This window comes from Saccopteryx leptura, chromosome 3, assembly GCF_036850995.1.
Source record: "Saccopteryx leptura isolate mSacLep1 chromosome 3, mSacLep1_pri_phased_curated, whole genome shotgun sequence".
NCBI lineage: Eukaryota > Metazoa > Chordata > Mammalia > Chiroptera > Emballonuridae > Saccopteryx > Saccopteryx leptura.
Genome location: NC_089505.1, coordinates 115,447,461 through 115,470,670, shown reverse-complemented (window position 1 = coordinate 115,470,670; position 23,210 = coordinate 115,447,461). Strand labels below are relative to the sequence as shown.

The 23,210-nt window shown below is 39.6% G+C and overlaps 1 protein-coding gene across 8 annotated transcripts in view; it reads left to right on the top strand.

The window, feature by feature from the left end:
- The window catches only part of SCMH1 (Scm polycomb group protein homolog 1), a 166,787-nt gene that overhangs the window by 103,985 nt on the left and 39,592 nt on the right, over positions 1-23,210 (top strand). For all 8 annotated transcript variants that reach the window (XM_066376007.1, XM_066376009.1, XM_066376004.1 and 5 more), the window contains 2 exons: positions 4,143-4,231; positions 8,491-8,734. In XM_066376007.1, the coding sequence (XP_066232104.1) occupies positions 4,143-4,231; positions 8,491-8,734 (333 nt within the window). The remainder of the gene's footprint in view (positions 1-4,142; positions 4,232-8,490; positions 8,735-23,210) is intronic.

The following is a 23,210-nucleotide window of genomic DNA, read 5'->3' as shown; positions in this document are numbered from 1 at the left end:
TGTGATCTGATTTATGTTTGAAATAATATGAACTTATTCTGGCTGCTATGTGGGGAACGGTCAATAGGAGGCAAAAGTAGAAGCTGACAGGTTATAAGGCTATTGCAGCAATCTGGGAAAAGCCTGACTGTGTTAGATGACAGTGGTTTGAGTTAGGATATATGAGATGAAAGAGCCTTAAAGACTTGCTGGTTAATTATATTTGAGAGGTAATAGCAAGGAAGGAATCAGGAGTGAATTAGTATGGGCTTTTTGGTCTCAGCACCTGAATTTAATAAGAGGTGCCATTAACTGAGTTGAGGTGACTAGAGGAAAGAACCATCTTTCCATGAGAATGGTTTCAAAAGAAACTAGCTTTTCAATGAGAGAGAGAAAGATTGATTGGAGGGGGAGGTAGAGTCAAGAGTTCTGTTTTAGACTTATTTTTCTCGAGAACTTTTGGCATCCATGCAGAGTTACAGAATAAGGCAGTTGGAAATACGTGCATGAAACTCCGGGCAGAGGTTTGGGCTGGAGATATAAATTGGCAGCCATTATTTGACAGGAAAAGAGTAGGGACCAAGAAATGGCCAGGTGCTGAGGTACTTCCCCCTTCAGAGGTTAGGATTTCTTTTTTTTTTTTTTTTTTTTTTTAAATTTATTCATTTTAGAGAGAGAGACAGAGAGAGAAGGGAGGGAGGAACAGAAAGGATCAACTCCCATATGTGCCTTGACCAGGGAAGCCCAGGGCTTTGAACCGGCAACCTCAGGGTTCCAGGTCAATGCTTTTACCCACTGCGCCACCACAGGTCAGGCCAGAGGTTAGGATTTCTTACCCACCTGTCCTTTCCTTATAAGCATCCCAGGCCATTGTTTAATTTGAGGAGACCTTCAGGTTGTTTTTATTCTTCTCTTACTGCTTTCACAAACTGATGACTTTAACTTTTTTTTTTTTTACCAAGAGAGACTCTACAGAAAGACTGAAGGGTGAAGTATTTGAAGATACTGATGTGATGATTAATAATGAAGGCTCTAGAGACTGAGGAGTTGGGTTTAAATCGTGCCTCTTGGATATTTCACTGAGCAAAATTGTAACCTTAGATATTGTACTTAATATCTCTAACCTCAGTCTTTTCGCTATTATATTAAAAATTATATCGAAACATCCAAAAAGCCCATCAATAGATGACTAGATAAAGAAGATGTGGCACATATACACTATGGAATACTACTCAGCCATAAGAAATGATGACATCGGATCATTTACAGCAAAATGGTGGGATCTTGATAACATTGTACGAAGTGAAATAAGGAAATCAGAAAAAACCAGGAACTGCATTATTCCATATGTAGGTGGGACATAAAAGTGAGACTAAGAGACATTGATAAGAGTGTGGTGGTTACGGGGGGAGGGGGGAGAGGGAGAGGGAAAGGGGGAGGGGGAGGGGCACAAAGAAAACTAGATAGAAGGTGACAGAGGACAATCTGACTTTGGGTGATGGGTATGCAACATAATTGAATGACAAGATAACCTGGACACGTTATCTTTGAATATATGTATCCTGATTTATTGATGTCGCCCCATTAAAAAAATAAAATTATTAAAAAAAATTATAGCCAGCATTTATCTAATACTTACTATATACCAGGCAGAATTTTAAGTTCATCATGTGTATTAATCCTTAAAACAACCCACCGAGGTAGTTACTGTTCTTACTGTTGAGAAAACTGAAGCCAGAGAGAGGCTGTAATTTACAGGTAACATACCAGGTGTCAGGCTCCATGTAAATGGAGGCAGCCTGACTCCAGAACCAGTGCTCCTTGTCATGTATCGACTTCATAGAATTGTGTTATAATTAATATGCTCTAAGTTTGACTTACGTCAGCCCTTTCTTGACCTAAGAAGGTTGTTTTCCCCACACACAGAATATTCCTGAACCTGATTTCTGGAGAAATTTAATTTTTTTCTTTTGATCATAGTTAAAGAAAGAATGGTAGTCAAGACTCTTTGGGCTATGAGTGCAAAAAAAAAAGGAAAACAACTCAAACCAAGTTAGAGGGGGGTAAAGGAGGAGACAGGAATTACTGACTTGTAAAACCAAGAAGCCTGAGGCCTGGTGCACAGTGTGTCCGGACACAGGGTTTTAAACACTCATGTCTCTCCATCACTTGCTTACTTTGGCTTTATTCTCAGTTTTGTTCTTTGTGTAGCAGTGCCAAATCTCCAAACATCTTCCTAGCCATGATCGCAGAAAAAGAAAGACTCTCTCCTCCAATATGCATATCATATCAGAGAACGGTTGACCCAACCTGGGATGTATATGCACACTCTTGGTCTAGGGCTCTGGTCGGCAAACTGCAGCTCGCGAGCTTCATGCGGCTCTTTGGCCCCTTGCGTGTGGCTCTTCCACAAAATACCACGTGCGGGTGCTACCTTGATAAGGAATGTACCTACTATATAGTTGAGGTTTAAAAAATTTGGCTCTCAAAAGAAATTTCAATCGTTGTACTGTTGATATTTGGCTCTGTTGACTGGTGAGTTTGCCAACCACTGGAGGGGAATCTAGTGCTCTTAAATGGCATGATTATCATTCTGTGGTTTGTTAGGTAGAACCTTGTGACAGACATTTCCAACAAATCACATAGAATTAGTATAGATTTTTTTTCCAAAAGGAAAATATAGCTAGATAAGCAAAAACATAAGTGATGGCAGTTTTAGATTAAGTAATAAGAGCATCCATATTGCTGTTGCCATTACTGATGTGAATGCGCTATCATAAGAAATCTCCTAGAGTTGGGAAGCTTGGCTTAGCCTACCCAGCTTTGAGACTAAAAGTTTAAATCATAGTTCCATTTTTTTCTCTCTTCTCACTTCTTCCCCATTAATTTAATTATAGTTATTAATTAATACTTAACCCCCAAAGCCGATTCTTCCTTCTTCGTTTTATCTACACACTGATAGTTTAACATAATGGTTAAGAGTGTGGGCTCCAGGGCCAGGTAGCCTGGGTTTCATGTCTTTGTCATTTGCTCACTTTGAAATCTTAAGCAATTTATACCTCTTTTCTCATCCACAAAATGAGGATAATACCTACCTCACGGGGTTGTCCTGATGATCAGATAGCCAGTGGAAAGTGACTGGCACAGTGTCTGGAACACAATAGAGAGTTCAATCATATCAGATTCTATTGTAATTCCCAGCTCTTGAGCTTTGGTGCAGCCTGTCCATTCTTTTGTCAGAAATGGGAAAGCTGAGGTAAATGGAGAGATTGTCAGAAAAGCACTAAATTTTAGTGTCTCAGGAGAGAGTTGAAGCCAAATTGAAAGAAGTACTTGGAGCTTTTTTCCACTAATTGGAAGACCTAATTACAATAACGATTTTATTTTTAAAATTTATTAATCGAATGATACATTGTTACTGACTTTTCCTTACTGGATGACAGTGGACTATGAACCTCTGTAGGCTTTTTACTTTTTTTGTAAAATGGATATTTTGGGATAGGATGATCCCTTTCACCTTCATCATTACCTGATTTTTAGTTAAGTAAAAACAGATATCAAAAAGTGTTTTGTACTTGGTATGCGTGCGTGTGTGTGTGTGTGTGTGTGTAAGAGAAGTACCAGAGAGCGCACACTAAAGTGAGAAAGCAAGAGAGAGAAAGAGTGATATAGTGAGTTATATTGCAATAAACCAAACAGATTTACTTGTATATTGGGTTTTTCAGATAATATATTCGGTTTCTTCTCAAGAGATTATTAAAAAGAATAACTTTCACACTCTGCTGTCTAGACCATTTCTAAGCATTTGTTAAACCTATCTCACATCTAATTTGAATTTTTCAAGGAAAACTTTCTAGGCGCTATGATACACAATCTAATACCTGTCTTGGAGTCAGGACACTTGGTTGGGGACCTTTCTCCACTACTTACTCTGCTACATTACACTTGGGCAGGTTACATTCCCTCTTTGTGCCTCATTTGCTCATCTGTCTAATGAGGCATTTCTTCTATTTAACCTTTAAGTCCTTTCCTAACAGTCTATGATTCTGTAACTTATCACAGTATAGGTTGTGGAGGACTAGCTGGATTCCAAAGGGGAAACTTGATATTGCCATTCCCTTTGAAACATATTTTTTATCTGTTGCCTATTATATTTGCTGCAGGATTTCGCCTGAATGCCTCCTCTTGGCCCATGTTCCTTTTGAAGACACTAAATGGAGCAGAAATGGCTCCCGTCAGGATTTTCCACAAGGTACAGTGTCCCTCAGATATCACCAACTCCAAGCTGCTTACAGTCAAATGCTTACGTTCTTTCAGTTCCTGAACCTCTGATGTCTACATTAAACCAACCGGCCAGTGCCTAAAACCCTATTTTTAAAAGACAGATTTGAGAAGAAGAAAAAAATTGAACTTCTGTAAATGAAATTTAACCATTAAAATAAAAAATTAAGCCCTGGCTGGTTGGCTCAGTGGTAGAGCATTGGCCCAGTGTGTAGATGTCCTGAGTTCAATTCCTAGTCAGGGCACACAGGAGAGGCAACCATCTGCTTCTCCTCCCACCGCACCCATCTCTCCTTCTCTCTCTCTGTCTCTCTTCCTCTCCTGCAGCCATGGCTCGATTGATTCGAGCATGTTGGCCTTGGGCACTGAGGATGGCTTCATCAAGCCTGCACCTCAAGTGCTAAAAGGAGTTCTCAGTTGCATCAGCCCTAGTTGGGGGTCATGCAGGAGTCTGTCTCTATTTCCCCTACTCTTACTTAAAAAATATCATAGTATAACTAAAGTCAAAAGAAAATATCTGAGCAAGTAATCAGACAGAATACCTTCAAAAGGATTAGACTGAAAGCATTTTTTTGAAGAAAATTAAATTTAATGGGGTGACATTGATCACTAAGAGTACATAAGTTTCAGGTGAACTGTTGATTATGTTGTGTGTCCGTCACCCAAAGTCAAATCATTTTCTGTCACCATATATGTATTTGTCCCATCCCCTCCTTCCACCCTCTTCGCCACAAACACAATATTTCTTGACAGCAGCAGTTCAAGCCAAAGATAATAGAATAATATCTCAAAAGTTCTTAGAAAAAAATAGTTGTCCACTTAGAATTTTATATTGAGTTAGAATATTATTTCTGAGTAAATATAAAGTCAAGACATTTTTAAACAAACTAATATAAGTAGATGTTAACATACCTGCTGAAAGAACAACTGAAGAACATATTTCAGGAAGAAGATAATCGAACCCAGAAAGGAAGAAATGAGATGCAAGAAATAGTGGCGAGCCTGACCAGGCGGTGGCACAGTGAATAGAGCGTCGGACTGGGATGCGGTAGTACCCAGGTTCGAGACCCCCCAAGTCACCAGCTTGAGCGCGGGCTCATCTGGTTTGAGCAAAAAGCTCACCAGCTTGAACCCAAGGTCACTGGCTTGAGCAAGGGGTTACTCGGTCTGCTGAAGGTCCACGGTCAAGGCACATATGAGAAAGCAATCAATGAACAACTAAGATGGTGTAACGCGCAACGAAAAACTGATAATTGATGCTTCTCATTTCTCTCCGTTCCTGTCTGTCTGTCCCTGTCTATCCCTCTCTCTGACTTTAAAAAAAAAAAAAGAAGAAGAAATAGTGGCGAGGAAAGACTGGTTAATATGTGGGTAAATCTAATCAACTATTTTCTATAACTGTATAACCCAATTATAATAACAACAGTGGATAGTTCTTAGTATAGCAGTGTAAAACTAAATTATCAAACACCTGTTAACTCAGGTGTAATTAAAATATTCTAGCCTGACCTATGGTGGTGCAGTGGATAAAACATAGACCTGGAATGCTTTAAGGTTTTGAGGGCACCAGTTCAAAACCCTGGGCTTGCCTGGTCAAGGCACATACAGGAAGCAACTGCTATGAGTTAATGCTTACTGCTTCTCCCCCCTGCCTCTAAAAATCAGTAAATAGGAAAAAATATTCTAAAGCTCTAGTATAGTTTGTGACTAGAGATAAAGATGAGTTTTAGACTCACTTATGGCAACTATACAGTTACAATCTTAAGGGGATCCACTGAAAGATTATAAACAGAATGGTTAACACCGAATCAATGAAGGAAGAAGGGAAGAAAATTCAGTCCATTGTCAAGGATAAAAAAAGAATCCTTTTTTTTTTTTTTGTATTTTTCTGAAGCTGGAAACGGGGAGAGACAGTCAGACAGACTCCCGCATGCGCCCGACCGGGATCCACCCGGCACGCCCACCAGGGGTGACACTCTGCCCACCAGGGGGCGATGCTCTGCCCCTCCAGGGTGTCGCTCCGTTGCGACCAGAGCCACTCTAGCGCCTGGGGCAGAGGCCAAGGAGCCATCCCCAGCGCCCGGGTCATCCTTGCTCCAATGGAGCCTCGCTGCAGGAGGGGAAGAGAGAGACAGATAGGAAGGAGAGGGGGAGGGGTGGAGGAGCAGATGGGCGCTTCTCCTGTGTGCCCTGGCCGGGAATCGAACCCGGGACTTCTGCATGCCAGGCTGACGTTCTACCACTGAGCCAACCGGCCAGGGTGAAAAAAGAATCTTAACAATTAAGAAAAATAGAAATGTAGGCAGTATAATAATTATAATAAATTTAAATATATCACAAGAAATTAGACATAGATTAAATTGTTTTTAAATGTAGCTACATGCTATTTACAAAAGACCCTGATAAAATATGTCACAAAAATGTTGAAGGTAAAAGAACATAAGAGATATACCAGGCAAATCTTTATCAAGATAAAGCTGGTGTTAACTATCCTAAAATCAGACAAAAGGAGACTTTGAGGCTATAAAGCATTTGAAGAGGTCTCTATCTAATGATAAAAAAGTACAGTTCACCAAAGAAATAAAAGGTATAAATATACGTAGCCCTAAAAAAAATAGCTTCCAAGTATATAAAATAAAATTTGACAGAATTACATGGAAAAATGGAAAAATCCACAATCACTAGGAGATACTTTAATATGCATCTGTGAGTAATGGATAAATCAAGCAGAGAAAAAATTTGGTGAATCAGTCAACATAAACTAATCAGGATTAAATTAGTTGATCAATTTGTAAAAATCAATTGCATTCTTTTTTTAATGTTTTATTTATTCATTTTAGAGAGGAGAGAGAGAGAGAGAGAGAGAGAGAAAGGGGGGAGGAGCAGGAAGCATCAACTCCCATATGTGCCTTGACCAGACAAGTGCAGAGTTTTGAACCGGCGACCTCAGCGTTCCAGGTCGACGCTTTATCCACTGCGCCACCACAGGTCAGGCCCAATTGCATTCTTAACAAATGATTTGAAAATAAAAATTTTAAAATATATATTTATGATAGCAATAAACTTATAAAGCACCAGGAAAATGTTAGTAAAAAGCATGAGGTTTTTTTATAGAGTAAATTTTAACATGTATATTAAAGAAGAAATTCCTATTAAAGAATACTTAACAAATGGAAAATGCCATCATATTTATGGATAGGAAGGTTCAATATTATACATACAAGACTTATTTTTTCCCAAATTAATCTATAAATTTATTGGGATTCCAGTCAAAATCCTAATAGGGTTTTTTTTTGGAAATTGAAAAGCTGATTCTAAAATTCATACAAAAGGTCAAGGAGAAAGAATAGCCAAAACAATATAAAGAATGACAAAATAGGGGGACTTTTCATTTAATGTGACTATGCTATTGGTCTTGGATCAGACAGTAAAATCAGTCTAACAAAATAGAGTATTATATACTTTTTTGTAAACTATCTATGCAATTATATTGCAAATCAGCAGGAGTGGGGAGAGAGGGACACTGCTAGAGAGAGTATACAATGTTGCAACCATTTTAGAGGGCAATTTAACAATATTTAATAAAACAGATATGGATATCTATCCTAGTCTAACCCAATAATTTTACTCCTAAGTATATATCCTATAGAAACCTTCCCACATGTGTACAGAGGAACAAGTGCAAAACAGTCATTAATAGTCTTTTGAAATATCGAACAGTTGGAAAAACCTTAAATGTCTATCAGAAGAATGAATAAATTGTGATATTTATATATAATGGAATACTATTAACAGTTAAAATGAACTGGAGCTAAATTTATCAAGATGGATAAATTTCAAAACATAATATTGAACAAAGAAACAATTTATACAATTATATGTACAAAATAATACCATTATATAAAAAATTAAAATATGCAAATAGTATGTACATATATAGTAAAATATAAAAACATGCATGGGAATAGGGTAAGGGATGGGCATGAAAGGGCATTCAACTTTATCTGTTACCTTCTACATCTTTAAAAAATACTGAAGCAAAGATACCACAATGTTAAGATTAACAAATACTTTAGTATTTTTTTAAATTAATTTAAAAGGAAGACTAAATCTCCATTGTAAATCTTACCGAGCAGTCCCTTTTTAATCATTCAAATAAAGTACCAGTCTTTGCGCATACATAGTCTCTCTCTTTGTGCCTAGGTCTATATATTTCTGTTTCTCATCTAGGAACCACCATCACCTTCTCACAACTTCTTCAAAATGGGAATGAAGCTAGAAGCTGTGGACAGGAAGAACCCTCATTTCATTTGCCCAGCCACTATTGGGGAGGTGCGGGGCTCAGAGGTGCTTGTCACTTTTGATGGGTGGCGAGGGGCCTTTGACTACTGGTGCCGCTTTGACTCCAGGGACATCTTCCCTGTGGGCTGGTGTTCCTTGACTGGAGACAACCTGCAGCCGCCTGGCACTAAAGGTAAAAAGTCCCATTATGAGCTCTCGAAATCAGGACCCAAATTGATAATGGAGGTTACCTAGATTTCTCATGGTTCGCATATCTCTCTCCATCAATAAACCTCACTAGTAGGCAGAGGAGCAGCTGAGGCCAGCAACTTAGGTGAAAAACAAAGTCTACCCAAGAGTAATCAGAAACAGTAAGAATGAAATGTCAAATGAAAGTAGGCATGGAGTTTGTGATAAAGTAAAAATTCCTTTCTCTAAATATCTTAGTTTATTCTCAGGCAGCTGTCTCCTCATCTCTCTTACTTTTGTTTGTAACCCATTTTAGAGTTTGAGTAGTGTAATTCTCAAGATGCACGTCTTCCTCAGGACATAGGGGCTTTTGTGAGCTGAAATAGCATTGTACTATAAAAATACTTGAGAAGTACTGTAGCAGAATGGAAAAAGTCTGGGCTTTGAAGTAAGTTAGACTTAGGTTTGAGTTCCAGCTCTGGCTTTTACCCGCTGTGTGGCTCTGGTCAGTTAGTTTACCTCACTAACCTCAGATTCTTCACCTATAAAAGAATACCTACTTCCTAAAGTTAATGTAGGAATAAATGAGATTACATGGGTAAATTGCTTATATATTATCTGGCACATATCAAGTGCTAAACATTTTTTTATTATTGCCGCTATTATAGTTGTTACATATACTGTATTATTATAATTATGCTATATTATAATATGCTATACTATCATTATTATAAAACTATTATTATAAAAATAACCACTACCAATGAGAGAATATATATAAAGTGGTAGAATAGTACCACAGACTGATTGAATAGTGACTGATATTTCTAATGATGATAATGTTGGAGATTCCCTAGGATAGAGTTTGAGATAGTTGCCCTTAATAAAGGGAATAATATTACTCTGATCCTCTTAAATCTAAAAGTAGTGATGAGTCTGAAGGATAGAAAGACATCCTTCCTGTTATCTGTGGATATCTTCTAAACCAGGGGTCCCCAAACTACGGCCCGCAGGCCACATGCGGCCCCGAGGCCATTTATCCAGCCCCCGCCGCACTTCAGGAAGGGGCACCTCTTTCATTGGTGGTCAGTGAGAGGAGCATAGTTCCCATTGAAATACTGGTCAGTTTGTTGATTTAAATTTACTTGTTCTTTATTTTAAATATTGTATTTGTTCCTGTTTTGTTTTTTTACTTTAAAATAAGGTATGTGCAGTGTTCATAGGGATTTGGTCATAGTTTTTTTTTTTTTATAGTCCGGCCCTTCAACGGTCTGAGGGACAGTGAACTGGCCCCTGTGTAAAAAGTTTGGGGACCCTTGTTCTAAACCTTTATTGAATCATTGAATTAGCCAACTATTTCTTGAGCACCTGATTTTGAACCAAGCTGAAGATAATAGCAGTTACAAAGATGAACCACATTCCTGCCCTCATGGGACTTCCGTTCTACTGGGATGAAATAGTAAACATTTAAATCGAGAAATAAACAAGGTGATTTCAGATATACAATTTCTCGTAAGAAAATAAAGTATGATAAGATAGTGACAGTAAGTGTGGTTGTGAAGGAATGTTTTTGTTTATTTAAAAGCTTCATTGAAGTATAAAGTAAAATAAAAGGCAAATATTCAAAGGATACAATTTGAGAAGTTTTGACAGATGTAGGCATCATAAAACCATTTCTGCAATCAAGATAATGAATATATCCATCATCCCCCAAAATGTCCTATCCTCTTTGTGGAGGGGGAGCTTCTTTAGATACACTGTCTTTTAAAGAAAGTTTGTCTGAAAAGGTTTGAACTGAATGATGAGAAGGAGCCATTCAAGGAAAGAATTCCAAGCAGGCAGTTCCACTCATGGGTATATACCCAAGAGAATAGAAAACACGTCTACACAAAAATGTATCATGAATGTTCAAGGTAGCATTATTTATAATAGCCAAAAAATTGAAATAACTTAATATTTATCCTTTGATGATAGATAGATAAAATATGGTATATCCATATGAAGTAGTATTTTTTAGTAAAAAGGAATGAAATACTAATATATACTACAACATACGTGTATTTTAAAGATATTATGCTAAGTGTAAAAAGCCAGACACAAAAGACCACAGATCATATGATTACATTTATGTGAAATGTCCAGAATAGGCAAAAACAGAGATAAAAATAGATTAGTGGTTGTCATGGGCTGGAGAGGGAAGGGAATGACTGCTAATAGGTATGGGGTTTCTTTTTGAGATGATGAATATGTTCTAAAGTTAAATAGGGATGATGTTTACACAATTCTGAATTATACACATTAAAAAGGGTGAATTTTAGGGAATGTGAATTATATGTCAATAAAGTAGTTATTTAAAAAATCACTTGGAGCCTGACCAGGTGGTGGTGCAATGGATAGAGCGTCAGACTGGGATGTGGAGGACCCAGGTTCAAGACCTCGAGGTCGCCAGCTTGAGCGCGGGCTCATCTGATTTGAGCAGGACTCACCAGCTTGAGCCCAAGGTCGCTAGCTCAAGCAAGGGGTCACTCGGTCTGCTGTAGCCCCCTGGTCAAGGCACATACAAGAAATCAATCAATGAACAACTAAGGAGCCGCAATGAAGAATTGATGTTTCTCATCTCTCTCCCTTCCTGTCTGTCTGTTCCTATCTGTCCCTCTCTCTGACTCTCTCTGTTTCTGCCCCCCCCCCTCCCAAATGGGTTGCTCTGTGGGGAATGGGTTGTGCTGTGGTATATGTGCATAAGGAAGAGATAAGGGTGGCTTGGATTAAGTTGGTGGCAGGAGGGAGGGAACTTGAGATGGGGCTGGGGGCTAAGAGATAGACATCTTGCATCAGGCAAGTGCCACTACTCCTCTGTATGCTTCAAGAAACAGATGCCCTGGGGTTGGTATGAGAAATCCATTGCCATGTGGATTTCTCTCTGGGGAAGCAGCAAGAAGTGCCTTGGATGTGATAGTAGAGCCATTTTTGTTTACTTGAGACTAAAACAGGACAAGCCTGTTGATCTAGGCTATATTCAGTTAGGTTTATTTTCTCACTTTCTTGCCTAGAGAACTCTGTTATTTTGATTGATAAATCTCTTAACAGAAGTTAGGCAGTTCTCAAGAGCCAGAGAGCTGAGAGTCTTTGTGTCCAAGAATTGCTGGACATGCATTCCTTTCTGACTGCACACCATGCTGATAAGAAATATGACTCACTATGTGGTTGATGCTTGCCGAGTTATTTGCTGACTGTTTTCCTCTCAATTCTTTGTGTCTTGGGAGATCTCAGATTGTTAACAGAGATGACCAGAAGGACCAGGCTGAGAAGGTAGAGAGACCTGTTTCCATTTGGCATCTCCAGCCCAGGTCCTTCAGTCATCATCCCAGCGGCCAGGCTGTTTCCTACCCTCAGTAGGTTCTGTAATGTAACTCTCAGTATTAGCTGAGCTTCAGCCATCCCAGTGGCCTGGCTAAGGAGCAAGTGATACAATGTGGAAAAAATGTGGTTACTCAATTCATTTCACAAAACAAGATGTTCTCTGTATGTGTAAGCTTACTCTCTTTCTAATCATACCATCTTCTCCTCCTTTTCTACCTTCTGGTGAAAAAATTGAACAATATGAGATTGTTTCTTGCTTACATTAAGTAAGAAAAAATACTAATATTCACTTAATGTTCTTTTATACATGTTATTTCATTTTCTCTTCCTGGTAACACTGAACTAGATATAATTATTTTCAGATACATTTTTTTTATGAAAAAAGTGAAGTTCAGAGGATTAAGCAACTTGATTTTGTTAATATCTGAGTCTAGAGGGAGAGACGATGGAGCTCTTTCAGTGGGAGCAGCTGTCAGGGCCGTCTCTGATTCACACGGTCTTCATGCATGTCTCCCTCTACTCTTCCCATTCTTCTCAGGGCTCTCTTTAAAGCTTTATTTGAGACCCTGTATTTTGGCTTCCAGATCTGATACTAAATAGGAAAGAATCTGAGTAGAGTAATATCAGAGCATTGATCTGGGTTTAATCCTGACTGGACCACAAACTTGTTTTAAGTTTTTGAGCAAGTCATTCCAAATTTGAGAGATTGAACTAGTTTCCTGATCTTGGGAATGGGTAACATGTGAGTCCTATGACTATCCTCTACTCGTTCCAGATCCCTCAGCTCTCCTTCCACCTTGTCCTGCCTCTACCCATACGGGGCTCTGCCTCTCTAAGGGGGTTCCTGCATGCCAGCTGTTTCTCCTTTGCTAAACCACATCCTTTTTAGCTTCTAAACTCCTGGGGCCAAGCCAACTTTGATGGACAGCAAATACCAAGCTTGCAATTAGTCCAGGGTATTTGGTCATAAAAGGCAGGTGTGTTTTTTTACCTCATCACTTTTTATCTTTGTGACCTAAAATTGAAACAGAGGCGTGCATTACTTTTTAAATTTAAGAAGCCAAACAAAAAGTTCAATCCGTTTGGCATGTTAAAATTAAGCCTTCAACTATCATAATAATTCATTTAACTCCCCCTTGCTCTGATTTTAGGCTGGGCAAGCCAGTTTCATATTTTAGTTTGACTTTCTATGTAATTTTACAACACTAAGAAAACATGAGATCCAAGCTACTTCATATTTGTATTTTTATTATAAATCTATTGCATTCTGGATTATACATCAGCCTTTTGTGACTTCATGTATAGTGTAGGCTGGGTCTGGCTGCTTTCTATATGCTGCTACAACTATAGGAGTCTAATAGAAGTGCTGAGCAGCCAGGCCTCCTTTATAAGTCTACCCTTTCTACCTGTGGTATTGTGCAGAGAAAAAAAAAATCTGATTCATTACTGTGGTTAATGTGCAAGAATATTATTCTGGTCTGTAGAGTAAGAGTTGGATGCTTAAAAACAAAATTATCAGAATATCTCTTCCCTTTTTTGCATGTGTGTGTGTGTGTGTGTGTGTGTGAAACATGTAAAAAGTGTTTCCCTTATGGATGGTCTCTTCCTGTTGTAAAGCTACACTATATAAACAAGAGACTACACCATAATCACTATGAGATTCTAGGTCAGAAAGAGTGTTGGTTAAACTGTAATCCTAAACTATGCAAGGAAAAACTAGGGTAGAGGCAATAATAACACAACCAGGGCTAACCTGTAGGTCACAGCACATAGGTCAACTGATGGACTGTCTGATTTTCTTCAGCCGGCCATTCATTCAAGTTCTGTCAAGTCACGACTAAGTGCTGGTCACTGGATCAGTTGATAGGGATTCTGCTTTTAGAGTTTACAGTTTTTTTGTTTTTGTTTTTTTTATTTAGAAATAAATTTTTATTAATTTTAATGGGGTGACATCAATAAATCAGGGTACATATATTCAAAGAAAACATGTCCAGGTTATTTTGTCCTTCAGTTATGTTACATAACCATCACCCAAAGACAGATTGTCCTCCGTCACCTTCTATCTAGTTTTCTTTGTGCCCCTCCTCCCCCCTTCCCCCTCCCTCCCTCCCCCTCCCTATAACCACCACACTCTTGTCCATGTCTCTTAGTCTTGTTTTTATGTCCCACCAATGTATGGAATCATGCAGTTCTTGGTTTTTTCTGATTTACTTAGTTCACTCTGTATAATGTTATCAAGATCCCACCATTTTGTTGTAAATGATCCAATGTCATCATTTCTTATGGCTGAGTAGCATACCCTAGTGTATATATGCCACATCTTCTTTATCCAGTCTTCTATTTTATTTTTTTTACAGTGATTAAAGCCTTTAAGCAAACTCTTGGCCGATACAGCAAGAATCCATAAAAGAGTAGTGTCCTTAACATGTTCACCAAGTCCAAAGTTGGCACCAACACCATTCCAGATCCCTGCAAATGCAACTCAACCCCAGTTCAGTCCGTTAGGAGCTGTCACAAGGAGCAGGAGTCCAGGAAAAGTCCGCATGGCACTGGAATTGTCACAATTCTATACTTTGCAGCTCACGTCCAAGTCCCAATGACCACTGCTTCTAGCTGGTAATAATTCAGGTAGACTGGGAAAGCCATCTGCAGCATGTGTGGAGATGGAGCTTCTGTTCTCCTCTGCCTGGAGAGATGAGACCAGGGTGCTATTCCCTGGAGCTCTGTGACTGTGGCATGGTAAAGAGAACCTTGGGATACACTAAGCTGGGTGGCAAAGGTAAATTCATAATAGAAGTTGGCAAAAGAGGGAAAGAGAGCTCTAAATTAGGAGTAGGTCCCAGCCTGAAATATGAGTGGGGCATTGAGGTAGGAGGGATAAAGGAAACTATATATTAAACAAAGCAGCAGAAAATAGGACTATCAACACCCACAACAGAGATCTTCGAGGGAAGAATAAAAAAACCTGACTATTCAGACAAGACATAGTTGGCCCTTGTGCAAATGGGATCAGTTTACCTGCTTCTTGGAAGAAATACCCTAGGCTCGTCCACAGTGTCATAGATGGAGCCGACGGCCCTGGGCACCTTCAGCCTTCAGTGGCAAACCCCAGCTTTCTGGGCAAGGTTAGGTCATAGGTGGCTGGAGCAGGGCTGGAAGAGACTGAACCCTCCCTTAGAGGAGCGAGGGGGAAGCCTACCTTCCAGTGTCCCTGTTTCCTCACAGCAGAGGCATGTAAGTCTGGCAGGCTTTAGTAGAGTTTACAGTTTTGTGAGTATAGATCAAAAGAGAATTATAACTTTGTAGTCATAAAGTTCAAAAGGGCCCCTACTCTAAATTTAAGGAGGATTGGAAGTTGGAGGTCAGGAAAGGCTTCCACACAAAATAATATCTAAGCGGAAACCTGAAGAAGAGGGAGGGAGAAAAAGAGTTCTAGTCTAGCAGAGGAAACAGAGGCCCGAGACTAAAAAAAAGAAAGATGTAGTTGAGGAAATAAAAAATGTTTAAATAACTAGCATGCCGGGTGTAAGGAGAGCAGTAGAAAGACATAGCTTGGAGAGGAAGGCACAGGAAATACACAGCTTCTCTTTGGATCGTTTGAAAGATCTGGGTCTCTACCCCAAGAGCAATGAGAGGCATTGAATGGGCTTTCTTTAGTGGAATTACAGGTCAGATTTGTATTTTAGAAGAACCTTTCTGGTAGCAGTGAGGGGATGGGTGGCTTCCAGAAGCTGAAGGCAGAGCGTGAGAGTATTCCAGGTGAGAGAGAGAATTGAGGCAGCAACCTTGTGATGACAAGGATAGATTGAGGGGAATATTCTTTGAATAAAGAAGCCAAATGTGAGTTCTTAAGTTTATTTTAACACCTATCACAACTATTTAACAAGTAGATACCACTGTAACATGTAAATTAATGCTAATTTTTCAGTATAAGCATTAATAAAGTGGTCACTTCTCAGCCTTTTAACGAAGATCCAGTAAAGCATTAATAAGGAAGCTGAACTTCTTTCTGCCATTTCTAGGAAGTTAGGGTTTATTTCTACCTGCAGTCCTTATTAAGTGGAACTATTTTATTAACTTTATATTTTTGTTTTGTTTTGGGGGTTTTTGTTCTTTTGTTTTGTTTTTTTGTATTTTTCCAAATTGAGAAGCGGGAGAGAGGGAGACAGACAGACTCCCACATGCGCCCAACCAGGATCCACCCAGCATGCCCACTAGAGGGCTGTGCTCGGCCCCTCTGGGGCATTGCTCCGCTGCATCAGAGCCATTCTTGCACCCGAGGCGGAGGCCATGGAGTCATCCTCATTGCCTCAGCCAACTTTGCTCCAGTGGAGCCTTGGCTGTGGGAGGGGAAGAGAGAGAGAGAAAGGATAGGGGGAAGGGTGGAGAAGCAGATGGGTGTTTCTCTGGTGTGCCCTGGCCTGGAATTGAACCCTGGACTTCCACACACCAGGCCAACGCTCCACTGCTGAGCCAACTGGCCAGAGCCACTATTAACTTCATCTTTATAGCCCAGCACTAGCACTTGGCACATAGTTATTCAATAATATTTGCTGAGTGAAATATATCATGCTATATTTTCTGATTTAATTTCTATTATTATCTAAAGCTAATATTCAATTATGAAAGTGAGTGCTACTGCAATTTTAGTAGCAGATTAAAAGTTATTTAAACTAATGTTCTATTTTTCAAATTTTAGAAATCTTATAGCCAAAAATAAGAGTAGCAAGTGTCACTCCTCTCCAGAGAGACTCATCTCCAAGCCCATATCCACCCACCTCTCTGTCACTAAACATATGTATACCTCTAACCCCTTCCCTTCTACCCAACTTCTTTGTCTGCTAAGCCACAACAAGCCTGAGAGTGTGCTCTCTGCAGGAAGCTCTAGCACCCAGCATGCCCCTCCTGTTTCCTGAGAAGATGTGTCTCACTGACCATGTGAGAAAAAGTGGAGGCACATTGGGAAATAAATGAAACAAATTTTTTGGTGCCTTAATAAGGACAGGCACTTGGCTACTTTCCCTTTTACCCTCTCAGATGTACTCCAGGCCTTGCCTTTATTTAACATACCGTTTCCTGCCACCCTATGCACACCGTGCGCGCACACACACACATACCTCTGTCCTTGTTTGGCCTTGTACTTTAATCACATCTAGAAACTCTGGCCTTTATTCATTGGTCTGTTCAACAACTGTAGAGGCAACGTCATATTAGCAGTGTTAGGCTCAGTGTAGGTAATAGGGAAGTGCCTCCTTTCCAGGTTGATTGAGTGATTTAAATGAAAAGATGGGTATGCAAATACATAGCACAATGCAGTACATAGCGGATGTCCATTATAAGTTAGTAATATCTGAATTAAGATGCTTAGACATCCCAGGAAAAACGAACTGCACACACAGAGGCTTTTTAAGTGCTCTATTTTGGTCAGGAAAAATATATTTATGCGGCAAGGTTTGTGCAATGAGCCAGAACTCCCATAACTGGCTTTCTCTTACTGTACACTTACAGTACACAAATAGAAATAGGAATATGAGAAATGAAATGGGCACTAGATTATGAAGCAGGGGATCTGGGTTCCCTTTCAGATTCTAATTATATCTGCCCAAGGGACCAAAAGGTTCTGTCCCATGGCTTCCTTCCAGCTTCCTTAAGCTGCCCCTTAGCTCTGCCCACTTCTCACTCCAGCCTTCACCAAATTGCCTGAGAATGGTAGCAATTTTTCATCATATGTAATGAAACAACTGGCATCTCTCAAATTTCCTGGAAACAGCAAGGAATCTTAGGCTTAGGTTCATAAATTTGACCAACCACATGTACTGTTTTCTTCAGAATACTTAGATCCATCTAGTTCCCTTAGGCAAGCTCATGCTATAACATGGACTGTATGCTGGTGTCAGTACACAGCAACTTGCAAAGTCCCCAATTTAAATAAGTATATATGGTTCTTAGGAAAGTCACACTGGGATCCAGTAATATAAACTGTGTTATTACGTTTGTCCCTTAATTCCCTAGATGATTTTTGAGAAAATACTACATTTTAAATAAGAATATCCAAATATCAATGATGACTAGAAGAAAAACAAAACATGAACATTTATGTATATCAAGAAGATGAGGGACACTTGGCAAATTCTTAAACAAAACAAAGAAAAACAGTTATGAGGGTGATACGGCAGAGAGGCAAGATTTTGTTAGATTTTGAGATGCATTGTCTTGTGCTAAGGCAAGCTAAATGTATTCATTAGACCATGGCTGACTAGCAGGTGCTTCCTCAGTGTGCTTTCATGCCACCTCTCTGAGAGCTTAGGCTTGACCAGACACATTAGCAGACCACCGTCCGCGAAGACATAGCCCTCCACCTGCTGGAATTGCTCTGGAATCCTCTTACCTACTGCCCCAGACAGCTAAAGTCGGTCACTCCTTTGAATCTCAGTAATACAAGGTTTTTGAAGTTGTCTTGTGATCCCATCATGCATACTTTTATTATCCCTCTATTTTCTCTAGTCTGTACAGACTTAGCCTAAAATGACCCCAAGAAAATATGAAATGTTTTTATAATTGCAGAGGTCCTCTATTCATGCTGTAGGAATAAGGGTCAAGAGGGAAAGAAGGAGCTCGACATGGAGAACTGAATGTGTTGAGTTAGGTGGAAGCAGAAGGCAGCCCATGCTTTATTAAGTGACCTGGAATTTAAAGGAATGGAGTTTCAGCCCTGGCATCAGCCCAGCTGGCAACACACAGCTGAATCCAGCCAAGCTGAGCAAAGTTAATAAAGAACACATCCTCTAAATTACTATGCCAAGGCCAATGATACACTGCCAGGAATGAAAACAAGATCCTAGTCCAGGAAACTGATAAACCAAATGGGTCCCCTGATGGTGTTTTTTTTTTCTTTTCCATGATTTATGTTCTGAGTCAGATACAGAGCCATGCAGACGTGTACACACACACACACACACACACACAAGCTGGGCTTATATTGTATGAATCCCTTTCTAATTCCATATTCTGTGTTCTTGCTGCAGAGAAGAGAAATCTGATAATGAGCTCTTTTGGGTAACTAAGACTCTAACTAAGCATTAATGGAGAAACCTAGAAATCAGCTGTACCCCAATGCCCTTCATTATTATAACTAGGCATATTTAGTTCTTTATCTTTCTTCCTTTATTTGAGGATATGTTTTTGTTTTGTTTATTGGTTTCAGGGAAATATAGCGGAAAGAATATGGACTTTGGAGGCCCAAAGATCCAGATTCAAATCCTATCTTTAGCTATGTGTTCTTTGGCAAGTCCTTTAACCTCTGTGAGTTCAGTTTCATCTTTAAAATATCCAAGTGTAGCCTGGCCTGTGGTGGCGCAGTGGATAAAGCATGAACCTGGAATGCTGAGGTCACAGGTTTGATACCCTGGGCTTGCCCGGTCAAGGCACATATAGGAGTTGATGCTTCCTGCTTCTCCCCTCCTTCTCTCTCTCTCCCTCTGTCTCTTCTTTCTAAAATATATAAATTTTTTAAAAGCTAGGAAAAAAAAGAAAAAGAATATCCACATATAATGGTTTTCTCAGAAAAAAGTACTTGTTTGATTGTTTGAGTTACAAGCTGAAGTGGCCATTTGTTTTCATGAATCATCTGTACTTAAAAGAACAACTGACTTGGATATTTGGCAGATACTTTCTCCAGAATTAAGTGAGCTGGTCACTTCAAGGAAGATAACCTATAAGCATTTGTTTTAAATGATACATTTAATCTTTAAAGCAAAAAGTTAGAATTTTGGTAAACTTCTAACTACCAACGTGAGCTTAACATCTTCCCAAAATGTAGCAATTTCAGAGTCACCTTTACCATGTTATATTCCATCTAGAAGTTGTTTTGGTTAAGATTCAGTCAGTTGTCTTCATATTAAATATGAGATGTCAGGAAGGTAAAAAGTTATAGAATGTTGGAATCTCAGGGTTAAAGAAGTCATCAAATTCAACCACCCACCTAATTCAGACTCACCTTAAGACCCTCCCCTAAAAGTATTCATCTAGCCCTTCCTTAAATTCTTCTAGAGCCAAGGAGATTGTGGTCTCTCTGAGGAGCACCTTCCTTCCACCTGTGATAGCCCTAATGCCTAAAAATGTCCTTTTTTAAACTTTGAGCTGAAATCTTTTTTCCCCTAGTATCTTTCCATTGGCTCAAAATTTTTTTTTACATGAGAATTTGTTTGTTTGTTTGCTTTTTTACAGAGACAGAGAGAGAGTCAGAGAGAGGAATAGACAGGGACAGATAAACAGGAACAGAGAGATGAGAAGCATCAATCATTAGTTTTTCGTTGTGCATTGCAACACCTTAATTATTCATTGATTGCCTTCTCATACGTGCCTTGACCGTGGGCCTTCAGCAGGCTGAGTAACCCCTTGCTTGAGCCAATGACCTTGGGCTCAAGCTGGTGAGCTTTTGTTCAAACCAGATGAGCCCTCACTCAAGCTGGCGACCTCGGGGTCTCGAACCTGGGTCTTCCGCATCCTAGTCCGACGCTCTATCCACTGTGCCACCGCCCAGTCAGGCTCCATTGGCTCAAATTTTGTTTCCTGTTTCACCTGAAACCTTTTCAGATAGCTCCTGATAATCTTGTTTCTCCAGATCTTTTTTTCTTTAGATATTTCTGAGCTTGGATAGTTTCTAAGCTCCCATCAGCTTAGACCTTCTTCTTGATCCATTTCAATTTACAGTGTTGTGCCTAGAGTGAGCTTCGCACATCAGGGATACGCTCTAGTGCAGAATGGAGCGGCACTCACACTTTCCTTAAAAGGGAAGTGACATATATTGTGACCTAACTTGTTGAAGATAAGGAGTTGTGTTTTTTCTATTTTTATATTTTCAGTGATCTCATAGATGCTTAATGTTATCCCTTATTTATCCTCAGCACAAGTTGAAGTCAGGACATAATGGCCATGTTAGGTAAGAGGATTTTCTGGTAGTTTTTGTTTTCTGCTACTGAGGGGTAGGAATATACCGTATTTTTCGCTCCATAAGGCGCACTTTTTTTCCCCCAAAAGTGGAGGGGAAAATGCCTGTGTGTCTTATGGAGTGAAATATACGGTATTTTATTAAATATTTTAACACACCATTTGATTCAGATTTTTTTTTCTTATTTTCCTCATTAAAACCCTAGGTGTGTGTTATGGTCAGGTGCATCTTATGGAGCTAAAAATACGGTAATTCTCAAGATTTGGAAGTCCTTTTATAATTCTCCTTTATCATAATACCCCAGTTGTGATAAACCAGGTATTTTTCTCAGTAAAAGATTTCATCAAGTAAGAGAATTCCCCATCTTTCCCCATAACTTTTTTTCACTCAAATCAGTAGCAATTACATAGTGTCTGATCTATAGAAACATGGAAGCCTACCTTAGAGCTGAATTCAGTTACATACACATAGTCAATAATCACAGTATACTGTAGAGCCAGTTTTATTGAAACTTTTCGGCCCTGGCCAGTTGGCTCAGTGTTAGAGCATCAGCCAAGCATGTGGATGTCCCGGGTTCAATTCCCAGTCAGGGCATACAGGAGAAGTGACCATCTGCTCCGTGCTCCCCTTCTCTGTCTTTCTCTCTCTCTCTCTGCCTCTCTTCCCCTCCCATGCTATGGCTCGATTGGTTCAAGCACTTTGGCCCAGGTGCCAAGTGAGGATGGCTCCGTGGAACCTCTGCCTCAGGTACTAAAAATAGCTCAGTTATGAGCATGACCCCAGATGGGCAGAGCATCGACCCCAGACAGGGTTGCCAGGTGGATCCTGGTTGGAGGGCATATGGGAGTCCGTCTCCCTATCTCCCCTCCTCTCACTTGGAAAAGAAGAAAAAAAAACAGAAACTTTCCATGGAAAAGAATGTAGGTCACAAAATATGTTAAACCTCATAGTAACCCATCATTCAAAGAGGTTAAGTGATTTTCAAGGACCTGAACCCAGCTCCGTGGATTTCTGACTTCAAAGGAAGTTTAGAAATAATCATTAGGCAAGGAAGTGAGATAATTGTGAATAATATCAAGTGAGTTCATGAATTTTAAAGTACTTTGAGAATTGTGAAGTTTGATACCTGTGGAAGGGGATTCCATCTGTTATTTTGGAAATGCATAGTGAAATCTATCAGAAACTCCAGGGCCCTTTTTCACTCCATAGCTGAAGGTTGGGATGAGTTTGAAATGCCTATTGAAATAGTATGAGAAGGATCAAGAGTTGGAGATAGATCCTGCAAAGCACCAATGACTAGTGACTGTATGTCTGGACAAGAGAAGTCAGTTTTCCCGGCCAGTCACTGCCAGCTCTTCAGCCATAGAAAATGTAATGCCATAGCTCTTGTAGGGACAGGCATTTATCATAATTGAGGAAGACCATTTGCATATATAGTTTTTCAACCAACTCTGCCAATTAAGATATTCCTAGGTAACTTAACTCGGATGGAAATAAAAGGGACTGGAAAGGCCATCTAGGGGTACTGAGAAGGACCCCCATCCCCTTCCAGGATAGTTTGTGTGCAGATTTCCCTGTCCTTTGTTCCATTCCCGGTATAGCTACTGGTAGTCTGGTTCTGCTTTATAACCTGCAAGTCTCTTTGCATATGAGCTTATGGTGCCTCTTGTTGCTTGCTTGTACTTTTTAGTGACAGTGTATCACCACACTTTTTTCCCTTTTTTTTTATTTGTTTATGTATGTTTTTGTTTTCAGAATTATGTTAACATAGCTCACTCAAATGAAATAATATTCTCATCTTAACTAACTTGGCAAGAGCTAACCCCCAACCTTATCAAAACAAACAAAAAGGTGTTTTCTTGGGGTTTTGTTGGTTTTGTTTTATTTATTGATTTTAGAAAGAGGAGAGAGACAGAGAAGTGGGGGTAGGGAGTGGAAAGCATCAACTCATAGTAGTTGCTTCACAACCAGGCAAGCCCAGGGTTTCGAACAGGCAACCTCAGCATTCCAGGTTGACACTTTATCCACTATGCCACCACAGGTCAGAAAAAAGGTTAATTTTTTTTAACTTCACATTAACATTAAGGAGTAATTGGATTACCTTTAGTAAGAGTTACACAGGCACTAGCCGGCTGGCTCAGTGGTAGAGCATCGGCCCAGCGTGTGGATA